Here is a 22,564-nt window from a genome sequence, read left to right on the forward strand (position 1 = left end):
TTCGCAAAGGCTGATTCTCTCCAGGTGGAACAGGTTACCCCATCGGCTCAAAGCTCAGACGATGGTGCTCTCTCCAGAGGTGCGTTTGTCTCTATCTTGGTGGCTACAGCCATCTCATCTAACCAAGGGTCACCCCTTTTGAATCCCAGACTGGGTAATCCTAACAGACGCCAGTCTTCTGGGCGCTATGACTAGGTCACACTCCTTTCAGGGCCGTTGAACATCAGTCGAATCAACCCTGCCAATCAACATATTGGAATAAATACAGGGTCCTCAAACTGGCCCAGCACTTACTTCACGGATAACCTATACAGGTGCAGTCCAACAATGCCACAACAGTGGCTTCTACACTCGAAATTTGGCACCAATGACAGAAGTGTTACACATTCTGACATGGACAGAGTGTCACCTCCCGGCCATTTCTGCAGTGTTCATTCCGGGAGTTCTCAATTGGGAAGCAGACTTCCTCAGCCGTCACAACGTGCATACCGGGGAATGGTCTCTTCACCAAGAGGTGTTTCAACTCCTAGTGTACAGATGGGGCCTCCCAGAGGTGGACCTCATGGGCTCCCGACACAATTACAAACTGCCAGTGTACAGGTCCAGGACAAGAGATGCTGAGGCAACCTTTGTAGACACATTATCAGTGAAGTGGACCTTCCCAGTTTGCGTACCTATTCCCTCCAGTCTACCTCCTTCTTCGGAAGTTCACACAAGGCGGAGGCACTGACCTGGTGGTGGCTCCAGCTTGGCCCAGACGTCATTGTTACTCAGATCATTGGAGTCTCTCCATCGGCACTCCATGCCTGCTGCCTCAACGACCAGACCTGTTGTCTCAGGGTCCTTGCCTTTACCCGGACCTGGGTCGTCTTTGACAGCGTTGCTCTTGAGACATCCCTCCTGAGGTCCAAGGGATGCTCTAGCGCTGTAGTCAAAACTATGCTCAGAGTACAAGCCAGCCTCTGCTCAGATCTACCACAGAGTGTAGCATACATATTTCCAATGTTGTTGTACCAGAAGATACAACTCCCAAGTGTTTAGTATTTCCATAGTCCTGGCCTTCCTTCAAGCTGGATTGGACCTTGCACCACGCCTGGCCTCACTGAAAGTGCATGTCTCTGCAGGGTGTCCTCCGGATTCAACCTCCCTTTGTCCCTCCAGTGGCTCCTTGGGATTTGTCAGTAGTTCTTTGTGCCCTCTAGGGTCCTCCATTTGAACTCCTGGAATCTGTAGAACTCAAGTGGCTAACAGCGAAGACTCTTTCTTCTGGCTATAGCGTCCGAATTAGGAGAGCTGTCCTCTCGCTCCTCATTTCTAATATTCCACCAGGACAGGGCTGTGCTTCGGACTCTCCCTGGTTTCCTTCCAAAAGTTGTTACTAGTTTCCACATTAATAAGGAAATTGTAGTCCCGGCCTTTCAATCACCAGACCTCGCGGCAGGTGAGGCCTCCTTGGATGTGGTCCGTGCCCTCATGATATGTGGAACGTACCAGTTCACTTCAGAAATCTGATTCCTTATTTGTGCTCTGTGGATTTCACAAGAAGGGATGGCTAGCCAACAAACAAACATTGGCTAGATGGCTTCGCATGACTATCCCACAGGTTTACACGCAGACAGGTCTTCCTGTTGAGGTTACTGCTCATTCTACTCGCTCTGTGGGCAGCTTGCTATGGCTCCTCAGCTAAGCAGCTTTGTAAGGCGGCCACGTGGCTCTGTCCATAACTTTCTGAGGTTCTATGCCTTTGCCTCTCAGAATGCTTCCTTTGGGCACCGGATTCTCCTCTCAGCGCAGGAGCGTCCCCACCCTTAAAGGACTGCTTTGGAACATCCCCAAGGTCTCCCTATGGTCCCTGAAGAAGAAAATTAATTATGGTAAAACTTACTTTTGTTAACTCTTTCTTCAAAGTCCATATGGTCCACAGGGTACCCACCCTGACGCACCTGGCTTCATATGGGCTATGTTTCTGGTCACTGGATTCCAGTCTTCTTCTCTGTGAGAGTGCGATTTTTGTGTGTACCAGTCTTCCTTCTCTATTCTTCTCCTCCGGCCTTTAGCTGGTCACGAACTGAGGTGCCTCGGGGGCGGGGTATAGGGGGATGGACCGATGCATCCTGGGTGCTAAAGCTTTAACTGCGTGGTGCCTGCACCCAAGGTCTCCCTGTGGACCCTATGGATTTCGCAGAAAGAGTTAACAAAGGTAAGTTTTACCATAACACATTTTTTTCATAGCAAACTAAAGACTAATAATGGACCAATCTGAATTTATAGTAAATTGTTTGAACAAAGTGATATGAATAGGGCAGCACAGTGGCTAGTATTGCTGCCTCAGATCACTGGGGTTTTGGATTTATCACCAGTTCCCTATTTGGGTGGAGTTTGTATGTTCTCTCCATGTTGGAATGCGTTTCCTTCCACAAAATCTAAAAAAAATAAACTAACTTAATTGGCTTCTGACAAATGGATCCTAGTGTGTGTTAGGATATGTAAGACTGTAAGCTCCAATGGGGGGGAGGGAAGGGTTAGGTTTAGGCACCCCTCAAGGAGGGTTAGGGGGTAGAATAGGTTAGTTTATACTTATCTTCCGACGTTCGCGATTTCAACCTGTGTCGGGCTGCCGGGATTTGAACCGCCGGCCATGCTGCCGGCAGTAAATCATACCGAATCCGTTGTAATAGCCCCAGAACTCTGAGGTAATTAACAGATGAGGGCGGTACAATAAGTCGCTACAGAAACATTTGTTAAACTGGGCCAACACATGGCAGGTTCACAGTATCTAGTAGTGTATATATGCCATGGAGTTTCCCAACCACTGCCATTACTGTCCAGATATTAAGGATATCCATGCTTTAGCGCAGATGGTTAAATCAAATTGACTGCAGTACTAATCAAGTCACCTGTGCTCAAGCATGGATATCCTTAAAACCTGTACTGTAATGGCAGAGTTTGGGAAACTTTGCGTTTATACATCTAGGTCGGAAAATCATAACATGAAAAATGGTTTGGAAATACTTTAGGATAGACCAGTGGTTCTCAAACTCTGTCCTCAAGACCCCACACAGGTCACCCAGTAGGTGCACAGGCGTGTTCATTACTTACTGACATTTCAAAAGATCCACAAGTGGAGCCAAGTATTTCACTTGTGATTCTGTGAGGAGACCTGGAAAACATGTACTGTTTACGGTCCTGAGGACAGAGTTTGAGAACCTGTGGAATAGACAGTAAGAGGAGGAACAGCACTCACCCAGCATCTGTTGCAGGAGGTAAAACAAAGGATGGCCAAATTGCAAGCAAAGTTTTACCACTGAAGAAACTGATTTGATTTAGATTGAACATAGGCTCTCAAACGGTCTTCTTGACCCTAAACAGTTCATGTTTTCCAGGTCTCACAGAATCACAAGTGAAATTATTAGCTCCACCTGTGGATCTTTTAAAATGTGTCAGTGAGTAATGACTGCACCTGCTGGGTGACCTGTGAAACATGAACTGTCTGGGGTCCTGAGTTTGAGAACCAATAGTTACTAACTTAAGGTGAAACAATGTATTAATTGGTAATAAAGATTCAATTTGCTGTAATAGACCCAAGCTATACTACCATCATTAATATTTAATGTGCAGTTTCAGGGAGAAACCCAATCATAAATAAAACAATATTCAAGAGTCCAAACATGGACTATGCTGAAGCATTTGCTCCAGGTAAGGAAGTTATTTACTGCAAACTATTAGATTAGGGAACAAACTCATTTAAATTTATTAAAGTAGCTAAACTGCAGGCTTGTTTGTTTAAAGAGCAAGTCAATGTATTTCACAAACAGGATATTTGCCAAAACTGCATCACATTAATAGTTACATATAATAAATATGCCAAAAAGATAAAACAAAACAAAACAAAAAAAAAAACAGTTTCTCTCCAGCGCTGGGAGGTTCTGCCGACATTTACTGGTCTTCAGTCCTCTTCCTTTTTGTACCAGACTTTCCTGCCTCACTTCTGTACTGGTGCCTGTAAAACAGAGGGCTGCATAAGGCTACATAGCCATAGTATTACTTGTGCTCTCCCTGCATTTCTAACACCTGTGACAACATGCGTAAATGCATACGATATATTCTATTACAGGAGTCAAACTTATTTTTTCTAACATCTGTTGTTATTTTAAATTCTCCTTATTCAATTTCAGTGAGTTTGTCATGCAGTTGAGAACATACATAGCAGGGGAGCATGGTAAATGCAAGGAGATTTTATTAGGAAGTTGTCCTGTTTCTGTGAAACATTTCTTAACACAAATGGGTCTTAAATCAGATTTCAATGTATGGATGTATACATACATAAAGCAGTTTTAAATTGCCAGTAAGTATCATTAAGAGGCTGCATATTGTGACCAACTTGTTATTCCCACCATTCCAAAAGGTGTTGATTCAATTATGTGCAATGCAGTGCGCATCCATGCAGAACATATGGTTGCCCCTAAGTTGCGCATCCATGCAGAACATATGGTTGCCCCTAAGTTGCGCAGCCATGCAGAACATATGGTTGCCCCTAAGTTGCGCAGCCATGCAGAACATATGGTTGCCCCTAAGTTGCGCAGCCATGCAGAACATATGGTTGCCCCTAAGTTGCGCAGCCATGCAGAACACATGGTTGCCCCCTAAGTTGTGCTTTTTAATGCACATCCCTATGGGGCTACAAACTAAAATGTGCAAATCAGAGGTGAATTAGAGGTAATGAGGGCGTCGCTGCTGGCGTTCCGATGGCACATTGCCCACAAATATACATTGAAGTGTGTGAAAATAATGAAATTGGTATAGCTGCTGTTCAGTGCCTTCTATACTAGGCCCTCCTGACTGCTGTCACAGTGATGTCATGGGACATATATGGAAGAAGTCCCCCCCCCCTCATTGAACACACAAGTTATTAACTGAATGGGCTCCAAAGATTTTTTTATATTATAATAGAGTTAATGGGCAAAAAGGGACATACTCAAAAATAGAAGACAAAAAAAAAAAAAAAAGAAGTTTTCAGAGGACCTAGTGTTTCCATTTTTCAAAGGGCATTACATGTGTACATAGAGGAACCGCAGCTTACAGTATAGCGGCTCAGTCAGTGGTGCTAACTTTGGATATGGATAGCTGATCTATAGCCAATTAGAGTAAAGCTGGCCATACACTGACTAGACCAGGGATGAAGAACCTCAGGCCCGGGGGACGTATAAGGCCCGCAGAATCATTTGGTCTGGCCCTCTGAGCTTTTTTTCTGCTAGTCTCATCTGGCTAGCAGGGTGCCTATAATGGTACCCTGCAGCCAGAATCTATGCAGCAGTTCCGCCTGGAGCGTCCTTAGGACACTTCAGATGGTCACACGGCTGCCCTTACAGCTCCCCGGAGCATCCTCAGGATACTCCAGGCATTGCTGTAAGCACCAGCCATTGTGGCCCCGCCCCATGTGACATCACATGGAAGGGGTGTGGCCTGCACCGGGCCCGTGAATAATGTTATATATATCAAAATGGCCCTCGGCAGATAAAAGGTTCCCCACCCCTGCACTAGACCAACTTTTATCCAACCATCCGACTAGTTGGTTGGAATGAAAATCCGGTAATGTATGGGAGTAAATGACAATCAACAATTTGCTCCCAAACACAAGAAAACAGACTAAAATGGTTGTTGGTTAAATTTGTTTCGATAAAAACAACTGGTCTGAATGACAGGTTTTGTCCATTTTTGGGGGATTTGGGAGCAAAATTGCTGATGGTCATTGCTCCCATGCATTACTGGATTTTCATTCCTACTAGTTGGATGAAAGTTGGTCTAGTGTATAACCAGCTTAAAGTGATAACTAAATGATTTCTTAGTATTTGTGTTAACTACTTAGATCATGCTTTTTGCTGCACTATGGAAAACAGGATGACTAGAAAACAGTTAAACAAAAAAAACAAACAAAAAAAAAAAAAACACCTTTTTAGATGTATTCTAATACACATGTACACAATATAAAGCAAACAATGAAGGGAGGGGAGAGCACTATTTGAAGCCAGACAAAGGTTCGGTATAAGTGCAGATATCACTATACTCACCGGGACTGCCACCTCCTGCCAGTGTTCCACACCCTACCAAAGGACGGAAGCCAGCCCTCATCCGTTGGGGCATTATGATCAAAGTTTGCCCCCACTCTGTTTGGAGGAAGTTTTTTCAGCGCCATCTTCTCCTCTGATAGAAAACATAAGATGGGGCACTCAGTCGCAGGCTGTGAAAATCCTGATTTTCTATTTATTGCACTTATATACATATATTTTACTATATGGGAAATTACCACACACACACGCAACCATCCGGTCACAGAGCAACTCATCCTGCTTCACTGTGATGTCCAAATAGTGGAAACACTAATTATCACAGCTGATAAAGACGAGGGCTTGCTCACCACCCCCCTAGTGCAACCTGGTGCATGGGAATCAGAGGACTTCAACAACAAGAAGAGTTACTAATCTAGAGCACAGGTTCTCAGGACTCCACACAGGTCACATTTTCCAGGTCACAAAGCAGGTGCACAGGTGTAGTCATCACTCACTGACACATTTAAAAAGATCCACACGTGGAGCTAATTATTTCACTTGCGATTCTGCGAGGAGACCTGGAAAACATGCACTGTTTGGGGTCCTGAGGACAGTGTTTGAGAACCTATGATCTAGAGAAATTATGTTTGGAGCATTCACGTTAAAATAAAATAAGTTACATAAAATGTAAACTCCAAAAAGACGACAAATGTCCCTTTATTGTATGTGTTAGTAAATAATAAAAACAAAACCTAAAGACAGGAGGGCCTGATTCAGATAATGACGCAATGCCGATAATTCCGCAGTTGAGCGATTATCGTCAGTCTGCACGTCACGGTCGTATTGCGTACGCGCTATGGTATCTTAGCGATGCCGTTCGCAGTGATTGACATTCTTTGACCGTTTGGGGCGGTTATGGGAAAATGGTGGCAAAAGAGTCGCATCCATTTTCGGGGTGTCTCAGCCTACAACTGCGATCCTGTACGCAGATAAGAGTAGTTCTGATTCTGAGGTCTCAGTTCAGGCAGCCATTCTGCGCAGCCACAGGGAGCCTCAATACCTATCCCAGCATCGGCGACATTTGCACATTCTCAGCCAGCAGCTGCGTGCGGGATTGCGGCTACATTAGCGTACATCTCTGATGCGGGTTCATCATCAGGATATCAGGTTTACGGTTAGCTCTTTTGCCGTGCCAAAGGCAGCCTTATACACAAGCCAGGCTCATCTGGTAAGATGATTAGGTATAAAAATCACCATTGCAAGTATCCAGGCAAGAGCAAACCATTATTGAAACAAAAACACTGAAGGATACTTAAGCACCTTACAAACAAACAATATACCAGGGTGTTCACCACACCATACCATACCATACCGAACACCGACAACCCCATCACAGAGGAGCTATGGGGGTTTATGTATAATAGGGTGCGAGTGTGTGAAGCGGTATGATTTCTGCAATCTCAGCTGCAAATTTAAAACAGCAATAATTTAAAATGCAAATCCGGGATGGCACTAGTCTCCTTCAAGAGGCTTGATTTAGGAGGACAGTGTTGCCCAGTAATACCCATTTGGCCTCATTTAAAAGCAGTGCAATAATACAAGATTATAGTTAATTATAGCCGGACAGACTGGGCACAAAGAGGGGCGTGACCACCCCTCACTGGGGCGTGACACGAGACAAAGAGGCGTGGCCCCACAGCGCACCCTCATCTCTGCATGCCAGCCGAGCAGAGCATAGGGATGGCGCGGACCTGCTGACAGGCTTTGGGAACAGATTGGCCCATCAGCCCTTCTGACATTTGCCATAAATGCCAGATGGCCTGTCCTGCCCGGTTTATAGAACATACAATGCAAAGAGGACTTAAACTTTATTTTTAATAGCATAAGCATAGCACCCTACCCTCGCTAGATGTATTACTGTGTTCTTCCTAAATTAAATGGCTAGGATTTATTTCACCTTGTTTAGGAGGCTACCCTAGCTATGACTTCAGTTTTTAACTATAGAGGGAGCATATATTCCCCGCTCTTTTTGTAAAGGATTTCAGAAATGGTAATGAATACAATGTGTACCATCTACACTGATTGGAAATACTTAGGGCTCTCCCTCTGTCATGGCAGATGATGCATTAATGTTACAAATGTATCAACGGTCCCTAATTTCCCAGGTCATTCCTGGTTTTAGGATTTAGATTTGCCCATGAATTTTTTTTTTTTTTCAAGTTTAAGAACCCAGCATATTATAATACATACTGTAGATTTCTTGCTCTAATCCAGCTAGTACACATTGCTGCTTTTACTCTATTCATAACCGAATAAAAAAAAAAAAACGTAGTGGATGGATTTTGGGGTAGCTGTAATGCCAACAATAGTCTCTTTAGTCAGACACGCATTTTACCAACATTAATATGGCATTTTAAAAATGCTGCCTTAGATTGCTTACTGTGCTTTATAAAGTCCTCAAGAGATGGTCCAATCCCCTGGTGCGTTTCAGTGTCCTCTTCATCAGGGATCATCCAGGGAGGGAGGGCACCTGAAATGTTACAAGTTGCGAATGATAAACTGCGGTCTTAACACAGATGTGAATCATTGCACAGAGCGCATTACAATGCATTACGCAGTCTTTTCTCACTTGCAAAGTTTCAGGAGATTTTGCATATGAAAAGCTCGGAGGCGGCCATATTTCAATGGTGCAATAAAACAATGTGAAAGTGGGAGGTCTGCGTATATCTTCCAGAGACAAAGCGTCTGCCATCTGCAGACATCACAAAGAAGGGCCAGCATCCCCTAGTAGTGTGCCTATGCATCCTGATTAACACTGTATAATATGCAATACACATGTACTGTAGTACATACAGTAAATGCACAATTAAAATTGATATGCAAGCCAATAGGTTATCTATTGGGGGAAAAAAAAAGTCACACCTACTAATTTGCATAATGAGACATTTGTATAGTGCTTGGTCATACTTAGAGTTAAATGATGGATCAGTAATAGGTGAGGATCATGCAATCACAGTGGATTTCGACAGCCTGTGGCTGTCACTCAGAGCCATTTCTAATGACAATCCGTAAACAAGGTACAGAATATTTCTCACGCAGGCTGGAACGCAGAAGACGATGGGCTATTCAGTGTATTTTAGAATCAAGGCTATCTACCCCGATGTAGCTTGTAGGCTAATGAAATAAACATTGCCAAAGAATATAGAAGCCCTTGCTTAGCGATTTTCATTAATATATTCAGCAGGAAACAATCTATCATCTCCCTTGGAATTATTATAGCATAATTATTTCCAATGACTGGAGCTTTAGAGACATTTATTCTCACCTGTGTGAATGTTACCCTGGTTAGACGTCACCTAGGGAGAGAAAGAAAATCATAATCTACTAACTAAATAATGAACTTCTTGTAGTAATATATAACCATCTGGGAGGAATTCCAACACAATAATTGTATTCATACTACAAAATGGAACAGATTGCATTTCATTAAATAATGGTAAGTGAATGGAAATACACCTAAATGTGCCCATACACTGTGCGATAAAGCAGCCGATCCGACGGATTGGTACGATTTGGCTGCTCTATCATACCGTGTATGGGCATGATATCGGACAGCGCGGGATCGGTTCAGTCGATCTGGGGATGCGATGTGTGATCCCGTGCAGCGCTATGCGAGTGGGGGAGGGGGGCGCCGGCATATCAGGCGGTCGGCTACCCGATCGCACAGTGTGTGGGGACCGCCCGATGTGTCGGACGTCGGAATCCCCATCACCTCGCACGGTGCATATGGCACAGTGTATGGCCAGCTTAAAATAAGGCAGCCACATATCTGGACAACCTCACATTTCTTACACAATCGGATAAGGAAGGAGCTCAGAATGTGGATTACCTGGTGACCAAGAAATGTGAGAAGTGGATCGGATCCCCCGGGTTGGTTTCCATGGGGCAGAGTCTGTCTGTTGCTGGGACCGGGATCCTCCATGTCTAAAACTGGTGTCATTCTGGTAAGAAACAGTCCTTAATAAACACTTGTAGTTTTGTGACTTTAGTGCACATTGTTTCTTCTTTAAGTTATCAAACAATGTAGATAAGATGTTTCGGTAAAAGCAGAGGAACGCTGACGCACTCTATAACGCCAGCTCACCGAACTACCAAGTTCCGTATATAGCAAAATAAACACACAAGCAAAGGACTTTGAGCACATGGCTGTAATACTGCAACATTCTGAATCATGGAGCCAAATTATAGGTAACCTCACCTCAGCATAGGTCCGTCCACCCAAAACATGTTATGAATTAAAGCCACGTGTTTATTTTGGTTCACATGTGCCTAAAATTGTGCACTAATTGGTATTGCCAGATTCTACTGGAGATAAAAGCATTTTCCAGTAAGAGACCACACCACTAATCACTTAGCACTGTAAGACCTACTAACAACAATAGACATCCCCCATTTAGTGGATCACAGGCTTCGATGGACAAATAAACGCAATTCCAAATATTAAACAAACATACGCATTAACAAGCAATATAACCACAAATATAAATATCCAATTCCAAGACAATTGCCAGTATAGCAGTCACTGATTCTAGAATACTGGTCGAAGGTGCGTCCACAGGATTCCTCTCTCGTATTCCATTGCGTCTTCTAGCCTACAGGTTGGCACCATTTTTTTTCTATTTTTGGAAACCGCAAGGTTTAGTATGACAAGGGTCCGAGACCCCCAATAGAGGTTTTCCAAAAGCATGAATTACACAACCAACAATCAGGGGATATTCTAATTACACTACTTGTTATAGTAACTGCCAGCACATACTGAGTATACGGAACATACAGTAGGACACAGTACCACAAAGCAATCAGTACAAGGGGGGGAGAATACCCAAATTATAGGAGGAGCGTGGATGATTAGAAAACACACATTACCTCTCATTCATCACTAGAATAGGCTTTACATGGAATACTAGTCAAATTGGGAGGTGTAGTATTTCATTTACAGACCTTTGCGATAACAATTGCTTTTAGATTTTTTATTACTGAATAAAACGAATGCCCAAACCCCCTACTTCTCATCCTCCGAGGCTGTGGTATCATTTGTATTTTCAATTTTCGCTTATTATGGGGAAAAAAAAAATAAATCCTTCATGCATTACACTTAAAATACAATAAAATACTGGCAAACCACTTTAGTTTTTTGTTTCTATTGATGTCGCATCAACCAGTGAATGTCAACAAAAATATGTGGTAACTAGGGGCCGGGGGGAGGGGTTGTAAAGAAAAGGGGAACACAGAAGAAAAAAAAATAAATAAATCGGGATTTGGGAGTCTTGGCATACACTACACGAAGAAATGCTACCCACAGAACTAGGTAGAACTTGGAGGCCATTTTTAAGGTTTACATAAGAGATGTTTAATACCCAAATCCTGTCTCCAGACCTGTTCAAAATGTTCTTTAAAGTTGCTATAGGGGCGGCCAAGAGGGAGTATAAAATCGAAATGGCACCCCTGCGACCCGGATTGTAAATGCATAAACGTTCAAATGCGTTAGGTTTCCTTAGTTTACTCGCCTTGCTCTCTGACCGTATAAAGTCAGTAACTTGCAAGAACTCGAAGTGGTGTATGGGCCGAAGAGCATAACTTTTCGCACAGTCCCTCAAACTTATGCTGCCCATCCACTAGGCGATTAAACCTAGCGATGGAGGGTTAACGACGGTTGTTATCGCTCCATTGCTTGGTAATCGCCCGCAAATCGGGCAGTAAAAAGGTTAAAAACGACCAGCGATGCGTGCGCCCGCTGGTCGTTTTTAACATCAATCATCACCCGAACATGACGGTCAACCTGACGACCGCCGTCAGGTTGCCATGTTCGGGGATGATTGATCTGCATACACTGAACGCTCAGTGTATGAAGTTCACCCCGCGGGAGACGGCGTCGTAATCGTGCCGTCGTCTCCCGCTTCGCCTAGTGGATGGGCAGCTTTAGGGGAAGAAAAGTCACCAGAAGACTGATTATACCAACCGCGGCCCAAGGGGGAATATATGAAGTCATACATCCCAATGAGAAATGAGGGTGCCTCAAGAGAGGAGTCAATGGAGAGGGGTAGGGTGCTAGATCTAACTTTTTGTAAACTTTGTCCCAGACTTTTAGTACAGAACTAACACAGGGAACTTCTCGTACCGAGGCTGGCCTTAGATGTGGAAGAAGCCACGGGAGGAAACCCACCAACTGAGTGTCAACTAAGTCGTTCTCGAGGGACACTCTTTTTTTTTTTTTTTTTACACCCTACACTCATATGCCAGGGCAATATATGGCTTAGTTGGGTGGCAATAAAATAATACACGAAAATAGGAAGCCCCAGCCCCCCCCCCGATTAACAGCCAAATTAACTAAACTAGTTCTCTGGGCTTTTTATTTGAATGAATACGCCACACAGAGATTGAACCGCACAAAAGAAGGAGACTGGGACAACTAGAGGAACTGTTTGGAACAGGTAGAGCAATCTGGGCAGTACATTCATTTTGACTGAATTAGTTCTACCAGTCCAGGATACACAGAGGGAAGCCCATCGCACCAAATCCTCCTTTATACATCGTAATATGGGAGCAAAAATAGCTGCATATAATTGATTGAATTTCAGATCAGGAAAACGTACAAATCTAAAATTCTAAAAGCAATAAGCCAATTTTTATTATAGGTCACAGATATTTAGCCAACTTCACATTGAAGATAAGATGCATGTAATTTTACAGAGCATATATACAATTTTGATCTTGAGGAAGAGGATATCGTCTACTTACCCGCATGGCGTATACACATTGTCGCTCCAGAGCTCCTCTTCCTCTCCGGCAGGCTGTGTCACAGGCTGGGTGCGATTCAGGAATTATTAACAATTTTCTCAATTATTGTGTTTACGGTTCTCAAAGTGCCCCTTTCTTGTGTGGTAAATACATGCGCCCTGGCCTGCCCCTTTAATTACTAAGATACTGACAGACAGAAAAGGTGGAACTACTCAATACAATCAAGGCTTTCTACCCCGAATTACAAATGGGCAGCTGAAAAAGTAACTGTTCCCACCCCAGTCTCTACCTCGTGGCCTTGGTTTTATTAGCTGAACACTTCTCTCCAATCTGTTAGAGCTGTCTATATTGTTAAAGAGCTGCACACAATTATATAGTATATAGCATCTCCCTCCGCAAATGGCAGATATAGGGAGGTCCTGAGCTAATGTTTGCAAAACAACAACTATTTGGTATTCAGTAACTGGAAGAGACACTTTGCAGGAGAGTTCTGACTATATGTGCTGTCCATACCTTTTATAATTATACACCGGAGCCCCACTATTGTGCTAGGTTTGTGGAAGAATTTGTACCAAATTTGTGTGTAAGTGGTTGGAGCGCTATAATGCCGTGTGTAGGAAAAGGTCCATGTACATAGCCAAAACAAAATAAATCTGGAAGAGTCTAACTAAATAGACATTTCATAAACATACAAAATTACATTTTTATCGAATGATTAAACAAGAAGTGAATTTTAAAGTACTGTCTATTCATTTCTGCAAAAAATATTAAAAACATTATTGCTCATCTTTTAAAGTTAATCTACTAGTGGTTATCCTGGTGGTGGTGGGTGACCGAGTCTCAGGCTATAATAATACCCACATAACCAGCATGATGATACGATAGACCTCCAGAGCACTGTTATCTTCGCCACTTCACTTCAGAGCCTGAGAGGTCCAGGCAAAGCTATGGCATCTGTCGATGTACAGCCACGGCAACCATGCAATTGGGTTGGATACGTGGGATCGACATTCACTATGTCAATAGTGAATGTCAGTCACGGCGTCGACAAGGTTAACTTAATATGCTACTTAGAGCATGTTCTCTGGATTGGCGTTATAACTAAATATGCTGCTTTTCCCGCATGATTAGTTAGAACGCCAATATGCTACTTACAGGGTGTTAACTGGATCGTCAGTGCAACTATAAATATGCTGCTTTTCCCGCATGATTACAAAGTTGCACTGACGATCCAGTTAACATTCTGTAAGTAGCATATTAATCTAGATGATATGCCGGCACCTGCATTTTGTGACCGACCATCACTGTTAATCCTGTAACTACTTCCCATCCAGTAAGGATGAGCTGCCTGGACAGTATACGGTGTAAGTAACAAAGGAGGAACCAAAAAAAAGGGACCTTGATATTCTGCTAGGTGAGAGTACTTTTCTACATATATTAAATACTTGAGATGTATGTTCTAAATAGATAAATCAAACTTGTATTCTCGGTTTAGTAATCCCTAAATATAGATTACAAATTACATGGGCATAGGAGGTAAAACATTTTTGCAATAAGATACCCCAAAAAGGGAATATGAATAAGGTAATTAATTTAAATAGAATTAGCTTGATTGCAAATACTATGGTTAGATATGTACAGCTAGATGTAAACTCTTAATATGGTTAACAAATATCCTATATAGGTAATAAATATAAATATATCCAGCTGGTTTATACCTAGACAAAATACTCCAATAGCTGTAACTAGTATATTGTACCCTCAAACTCACTGCTTGTTATACTAATCTCCTTCCCAGCACAACAGCTCAATCAATTAAAAATGCCAAATTGTTATATTGGGACATGACCAATACTAATTTCATGTGGATACTGATCTGCGGATCTTGGATAACAAACCTCTAGGGCTCTCTGTAATAGATCCAGCCTGGTCTGTTCAACCTCCCGAATATGACCAGCAATCTGAGAGAGAAAGTAGCGATTTAGGCTTTGCACATGCTAAAGATAGCAAGTTATCCATCTATACACAGACACACACACACACACACACACACAATTCTCAATGACCATTTTTTACCCTCTATGTCACTGAAAGTAACCTATATCAGTGGCAGATAATATGGGCATTATGGATAGTAGTAAGAACATTAAAGGGCCCTAAAATTTTCCCGTTTTAACTCAATGGTGAAATTCAGACCTTGACAAGAGAAGCAAGCTCGGAACGGGAAGGGGGCACTTGTTTTATATTCCAATGAATTTGGGAGAATGCTCTTGCCGTTAACAACATTTACCTGAAGGATGACACTTGTTGTGTATATACATGTGCAATAAAGAATGCATATTCGATAATAATGTCTCAATGGGTGACTAGTCCCGGATACACGTAGTGGTCATTGACAGTTTTAGTCCGCTACTGCCTTATTCATGTAAATAGGAACGCAAAGCGTTGGCAAACTGTAGCATATCTACATTAATGAGGGCTACGGAAACAGTTTAAATGTAGAGAATGTGCTTTACTTCTATTTTCAGCAAAGTTAAAAAAATAAATAAAAAAAAAAAAAGTATAATTATAGTTTAAGGTGGGTAGGCTGTTTCTGCCAGGTGATCCTCCGCAGAAAACAGCCTGGGGAGAACACTGAATCGATATATCATCCAGTGTGTACAAAACTTACAAGGGTCTGTAACTGCTCAGTGGTTACCCATTACAACAGACCCTCTGTTTTTTCTGTACTCAGTTATTATTGTAAGAACCTGACCTGAGGTTGCTGGCTCTGGTTAATTAAAAACAATCATTATGATGCATGGGCATAAATGTATCTGCTTTATCCTAACAACGAATACACATTTGGGGACAAAAGAATAAAAAGTATGAGAAAGAGAAAGCAGCAGATTTAATGGGCGTCTATCACAGATAAAGATCATGTAAAAAATAAACAAAAGAATCCAACATAAAATATTTGAACGAGTATCAGAATACTGTGGAAATGACAGACACTGGGAACAAGGCAAGTAACATCGTTATTACATCACCAGGACCTATCCCAGCTATCTGAAGTATGAGAAAACAGTTTATGTCAAACAAGTTGGAAAACAACTTTATGTCCACTTTAAACCCCTATTTCTGGGTCCGAAATACCACACAAAACTGAGAGGAGCATTTGGTCATCTTCCATTTTGTACCCACCTGTTGAATAAGAATGTCCTCGGTTTCTTCATAACTTTCTAGTGCTTTGGTTACTGATGACTTGAACCTATTGGCACAACAATAGTATAAGTGGTCTATGTTGAGAAACATCAAAGCTTCACAATCATTCTCAACCCTCTTCTCAGGTAGCCTAAATAGGTTACGTTTGCAGCAGTTCCTCCATCCGTCCATATGAATTAAACTAAATGGACAAGAACGGAGAATAGAGACCTTTACGTAGGCTGTGGCAGGTAGTTGAGAACCGCTGCAGAAAACCAAAATGTATAAAAGCAAATAAAATTAAATGTAACCAATGATTGGACAAATGCATTACTGAAGGCATAATTTATATTCGTCAAGTGCTTGCAACAAACTGGACAAGTCTTAAATACATTTGCAAACAAAAAGCAACCACACCGCAATTTTCAACTAAGAATTTAACATTCAAAAACTTTACCTTATCTGATATTATAGTAAAGCTGCCCAAGTCTGCAGTCATTTGGTTTAGAGCAAAAGTTGGCTCAAAAACAACAACAACTACTTCTAAAAATCTGGTTGTTAGATGACAGCAGATAGTGATTATAGGCTAACGGTACTAACCATGCCCAAGCCGAGTGCCCAAAGCCATCAGATTTGGTCATCTGTGTGGGCTGCTGATTGCACATATTCATCCATTGGCCTGAGCTGCCATTTTTAAAGTATATGCATGCGAATTATATTTCCAGGACAGTTAGGGCTTTAGCAGTCATATACATCATTTTATATGGATAACATATTACCCGTCTGCCGGGCCGGTAGCTGTTGTGCCAAGCGATGAAGGGTTTTTCATTTCTTTGATACCCTCATCTCTGCCTCCATTTTTACCTTGTCTCTGTCTCTATGGGCGGAATTCAATAGTTTTCGCGGCCCGCATCTCCTGTCTAAAGTGACAGGAGATCGTGGGCCGCTATGCAATTAGATTTTCGTGCTTATCGGGTTTAGCCGCGTAAAGCAGCTAAACCCGACCAAAGTGCTGGGCGCGATCGCGAAAAGTGATGTTTGGGTGCCCAAAAAGGTCACTTTTCGCACATTTCGGCTCTCATCCCCCTGGGGCTGCGAGCTTTAATGTAGCGCTGGCAGCTGATCGTGCCCGACAGGAGCAAGAATTGAATAGCTCCGTCATGCACGATGGGGGCAGGAATCAATTGAATTCCGCCCTATGACTGTATTACCCAGTCTTTGGCTCTACCAGGTCAGGTGGAGGGAGGAGACCCCACCCATAAAAGGAGGAGGAAGTTTCTGGCATCGGACTTACATGTAAAAATTTAAAACCACTAATGCTTTTAAACTTGCGCGTGTTAGCTAGCATTTTTACTTGCGCTCTCAAAAGCCCATCCACTGACCTCATGGCATTCAACACATTAAATGGATTAAGAAGCATTCCTACACCTGTGACACAAAGCAAAGCACTAGCACACAAGTAAAAATATATGAGTAGACATGGGTTCCAATGTCAGACCTATTGGTAAACACATCTGTTTAAACCTAAAATGGGTATGGGGCCTTAAAGTGAATGCTTACAGGAAACCTCAAGTAAGTGCAAGGTCCTGTTGTAGCTTTGGGCAAGCTACCGTACAGAAACATTGCTCAATTTTGTGAGTCCCAGCAACACCACGTACAGACACATCACATGAGGCTTCAACGGGTCTTAGCGCTTACAACAATCTGCCCCACAATATGCATCTCAATAAACTCTGGCATAACGCACACAACTGTAGAACTAGGTGTTCGGTCTTCAATTTGCAAAAAAAAATAAAAATAGATACACAAATTTAGAATTTTTAAAAAATTACAACAACTCACGTTTCAAATTCTTCTCCGGTGAGCACAAACTGCGCCTTAAGCTTTCCGTCAGCCTGATGTGTCCACCAAAACTTGTTCACTGCCTTCATGTGATTTGGCCTGCCAGAGAAATGTAAATAAGATTTATAATGCGTTCAATCACAATGCCTTAATCATACTACCTCCCATAATGTACCCACCCAGGAGTTTGGGAGGATAGTTACAATGCATTTGTATAATAGTGATCTAGAATGTACGGTTATACAAAAATACTATGTATCAGATTTGGGTATACACTATACCAACTAATGCTGGGTACACACTTGTCGGTATATCGATCGATCGATGAACGATATAACACGAGTGCATCGGCCTTGTGTGTACACCCAATATGTCCCTGGACAACGCCATTCACAGATATATCAGGTCAGCCTTGCAGCACTACCGATGCCAATATATGAAAGATATATCGGTGCATCTGCTGGTGTGTACAGACGACCCGCCGACCGCCCCTACACTGGCTTGCAGGAACCATCAATACTGACGTCACAAATGGGCGGGCAAGTTTAAATGTCAGCCCAGATACATCAAGTGGCCGATCAGTAAGTGTGTATAGCTGACCAATTGGCCACTCTGTAAGCGGATCAGTCTACTGAGTGATCAGTCATCCTAGTGTGTACCCAGCATTACCTTTAGAAGGAAGAAAGGCACACACTGTGGCCCTGATTCAGAGCCAGATGCTCTGACAGAGCGCTCGCTCTGAATCAGGGCTGGGCTATTTTTTTTTTTTTCTAGAACGGCCTCCTGGCCGCTCGCATAGCTGTGGGTGACCACCCACAGCTATAGCGAGCGGCCAGGAAGATGGTCGCGATGGTCAAGACCATCGCGGCCACCAGGCTTGCGACGAGACCCTTGTGGTAGGGTCGAGTTACCGCAAGCCCCAGAGAGATTTTGGCTCTAAACAGAGACGAAATCTCTCCCACTGACATCACTAGTGATGTCAGTGGGGCCGCCCCAAACGGAGGCGTTCACATGGGAACGCCTCAGTTTGGGCAGCCACTCCCCCAGCCCGCCCACCAAAGGGGGCGAGCTGTCACTCAACATCGACAGCTCGCCCCCTTTGTTGCGAGACCCGGAGCGCCCGTTGCTATCCGGGTCTCGCTCATGCGCACGACGGAGCCGGCTCCATCATGCGCACTGGCCCACCATCGGCCCGGTTGCGAGCGCACAGCGCTTGTGACCGGGTCTGAATCAGGCCCTGTGTCAGTACAGCTACCCTTCAGATGATACGTAGATGTGTGACAGAATATAGTCTCTTTAAAGAGGGTAAGTGGTACATATAACCAAAGTCTGTCAGACTCCGTTTTATCTGTGGTTCCAGGTGGCAAAAAGGAAACAATGGATGTAAGAGTGTTTTATACTTAGGGGGAGATTTATCATATCTTGGAGAGAGCTATAGTGGAGAAGTTGATCATAAAAACCAATCAGCTACTGTCATTTATCTAGCACAGTCTGTAAAATGACTTTTTAAAAACTGATTGGTTGGTATAGGCAACTTCTCCACCTTATCTCTCTACAAGACTTGATAAAATCCCCCCACCCTTCTTAGTGCTTAAAATACATACTGAGCAGTAGAATGCTTTTTAAAGCAAATGACCATTATATAAAACATTTACATACTATACCAAAGAGGTGGACAAATCTGCATTATTAACTGTTATTTCAAAGACGGTGAAAAAAAAGTAAGCACCAAGCATAAGCAATAGCATACACCTACTAAGTACCTGAAATAAGTTTTTGTTTTTTTTTTCTTTTTAAACACTAACTTCACTGAAGTAAGTTACTAATGCAGAAGAACAGAATGGCAGCACCATAAAGCAATGGCTATACCTGTGTAAGTGCTCTAACATCCCCCCATAGAGTACAGTCAGGTTGCCGTCACTTGTGTGTCTCTGGACTTCTTCCTCACAACAGGGACACCAGAATTTCCACTCGTGCTCCGGAGGATCAAACCTCACTACTGTGGCAACTTTAATCATCTTCCGTGCTGCGGACACCTGGAACAGACATACACAAGAGAGCATAATACAAGTCACATCACCGTGCTGCACAGTATAGGGGCAATGAGGGTGTGCAGGGGGAATGACCCCCACAGGGTAGTTGCTAGATCCAAGTTGGAAAATGGACCCTCTGACATCACAACCACGTGACCACTACGGCAGGGACGGTCCACAACCAGTGTTACTACCCACGTGGGCACAGAGGGGGAATACAAACCTGTGGCAGAGCGAGCCACCGTGCCCATAGCGTGGAGAGCGAAGCAAGCCAGCGAGGGGACACTTTTGGCCCCCATCCTGAACCTTGTCTCTCCCCCTTTTGTTGCAAGTCCAGTGCACCACCCAGCTACTCCAACTCCCCCCACCCAGAACAATGGTGCCCTAGGCATCCGCCTATATGGCCTGTACTCAGGGCTGGCTCTGCATGACAACAACCCAACCCGCTGCCTTACACCACAGCACACCCAGCCAGCAGCACAGAATTACAATATTCCTCTTTTACCATTAAGAACAACTGGACAGTCCCACTGACATCTAGGACTGCGTTTGGTCCCATGGTTAGGCTGAGCAATTACATTGGCTAGTCTGTCTCACACTCACCTTGTCACTGAAGGCACGGAGCACCGAGGCGAGCTGCTCCCGATGTCCCTTCCCGTAGGCATGCTTCCTCCTGCCGCAGAAGACGGTTTTCCGACACACTGTGCACAGATAAACAACCATCTTTCCCCTAGCCGGCGACAGCTTGCTACTTCCGCTTCCGGCTCTGCCTAACCACGCCCACGTAGCATGTGACCTAATCAGTCCGACTTCAGTGAATTAGCTCGGTCTCTCCCGCTCCCAGGCTCCTCCCATCTGGCCGTGGGCTAGCTTGTGATTGGTGGCTGTGCCCGTGCCGCTGTAGTCAGTGTATGTAGCAGGGGTTCCCAACCACGGTCCTCAAGGCACACTAACAGTCCAGGTTTTAGGGATATCCTTACTTGAGCAGAAGTGACTTAATTAGTACCTCAGTTATTTGGATTTAACCATCTGTGCACAATCATGGATAGCACTAAAACCAGGACTGTTAGTGTGCCTTGAGGACCGAGGTTGGGAATCACTGGTATAGTGTATCACTATGGAGAGACTGCACTGCAGTGTGACTGAGAACCTGATTCAGAACCGCTCGCGCTGTGCGTTCGCAATCAGGCGATGTACGCGCATGCTTCATTCTACGCGTGCGCGAACTACACACTGCAATCGCAACCCTCACCCACCCAGCAAAGGCAGCCCAGGGTAATGAGTGACAGGAGAGGCCGTTTGTGGGTGGTAACGGGCAGGACACTACTAACGGGAGTGGAGATGCGAATGCAGGCGTGCCTGGGTGTTTCAACGCCGTTTTAGAGGCGTGCATAATTAACAGGCAGCGCAGTACACGTCACTTGCTATTTTTTTACACTGATTTCCTCGCAATGCTTGCGGAAGGGTAAAGCAACCGCAAGCACTGCGTTCGCATCCGATGGTGCTCGATGTACCAATGTATTAATACACTTCCTGGAGATGACGTGTTGCTGGTGGGTGGCTCTGCCTGTGCAATTAGGCGTACTCTGGCCGCTCGCTAGGACATGGTGGGCATGCTTATGCCTTGGCGAGCGATCGCCTCCCATAGCGTCACTTTGACAAATTTGCACACGCATCTAGCGAGCGTACGCAGATAGCGAACGGGTCTGAATCAGGCCCTGATGCTACAAGCAGCAAGCCTTGGCTGTCTGCAATCAGACCTGTATATAAAGTCCGCTCTTCTTACATTAACTGCTGCCGACACTTCTTCATATTTCCATTAGGCTGACATGTGCATAGGGTCACTCAAGAATGCAGCAAACAATAATAATACGTGGCTTTTATAGTAGAAACAGCAGCAGGACATTGCCTAGCAAGATAGCAAGATTATAAATACAGTGGTCTCTGAAATTGACTGCAATCCTACATTACAGACAGTAAGTTATGCTAAAGCTGGCCACACACCGCACGATAAACGTGCAAATCGTTCGCTCGAATGACTAGTTAGAACATTTAGGGGCAGATTCTAAGTCAGACATCTCTGTGGCTGCTTTTCCATGCGGCAGCCTACTTACTAGCTTAAGCTGGGTACACTCCAATTTGTGTGCCCGATGTGCCAGGCTATATTACACATTCAATGTTTTCTGTGTTTATGGGACAGCAGAGACACTAAAAATCACTAGGGGGTCTATTCATGAAGATCTGCGGTATAGAATTGTTTCTTATCACTATAGATTGCATCACTTCGATGCAATCTATAGTTTTGATAAGTAGTAATGGTATGCAGTCGGGAAACCGGCTACCTTAATACCGATAGCCGGCTTCCTGGCTGCTTTATCCCGGTGTGGGATAAATGACCGGCGTCTGTATCTAGACGCCTGACATTTACCCGACGCCTGGAGACTGGCACCCAGCATCCTGATCGAAGGGATGCCGGGCGCCACGAGCGGACAGCCGTGGGGGGGAAGGGTTAGGTTTAGGGCACCCGGGGGGGACTTAGGGTTAGGCACCCTCCTGGGAGGGTTAGGGTTATGCTAGGGTAAGGGGGGGTTAGGGTTAGGCACCCCTAAGGAGGGTTAGGGGGTTAGGTTAGTTTATACTTTCCTTAGGGACGATCGGGAT

General features: G+C 44.0%; 1 protein-coding gene across 1 annotated transcript; it reads right to left on the reverse strand.

Annotated features, from left to right (window-relative positions):
• Nucleotides 1–3,659: 3,659 nt before the first annotated feature.
• Nucleotides 3,660–20,678, reverse strand: CENATAC (centrosomal AT-AC splicing factor). Its single transcript, XM_088458740.1, has 11 exons — nucleotides 20,507–20,678; nucleotides 19,740–19,906; nucleotides 17,871–17,969; nucleotides 16,029–16,095; nucleotides 14,744–14,806; nucleotides 12,846–12,910; nucleotides 9,937–10,048; nucleotides 9,373–9,403; nucleotides 8,488–8,577; nucleotides 6,069–6,201; nucleotides 3,660–4,000 (listed from the first exon to the last, which is right to left on the reverse strand). Exons 1-11 carry the CDS (start codon nucleotides 20,624–20,626, stop codon nucleotides 3,937–3,939), a joined length of 1,011 nt encoding a protein of 336 aa, XP_088314866.1. The 5' UTR covers nucleotides 20,627–20,678; the 3' UTR covers nucleotides 3,660–3,936.
• Nucleotides 20,679–22,564: the final 1,886 nt, after the last annotated feature.

The sequence above is a fragment of the Taudactylus pleione genome, unplaced genomic scaffold (genome assembly GCF_031769625.1).
Source record: "Taudactylus pleione unplaced genomic scaffold, aTauple2 ptg000848l, whole genome shotgun sequence".
Taxonomy (NCBI): Eukaryota; Metazoa; Chordata; class Amphibia; order Anura; family Myobatrachidae; genus Taudactylus; species Taudactylus pleione.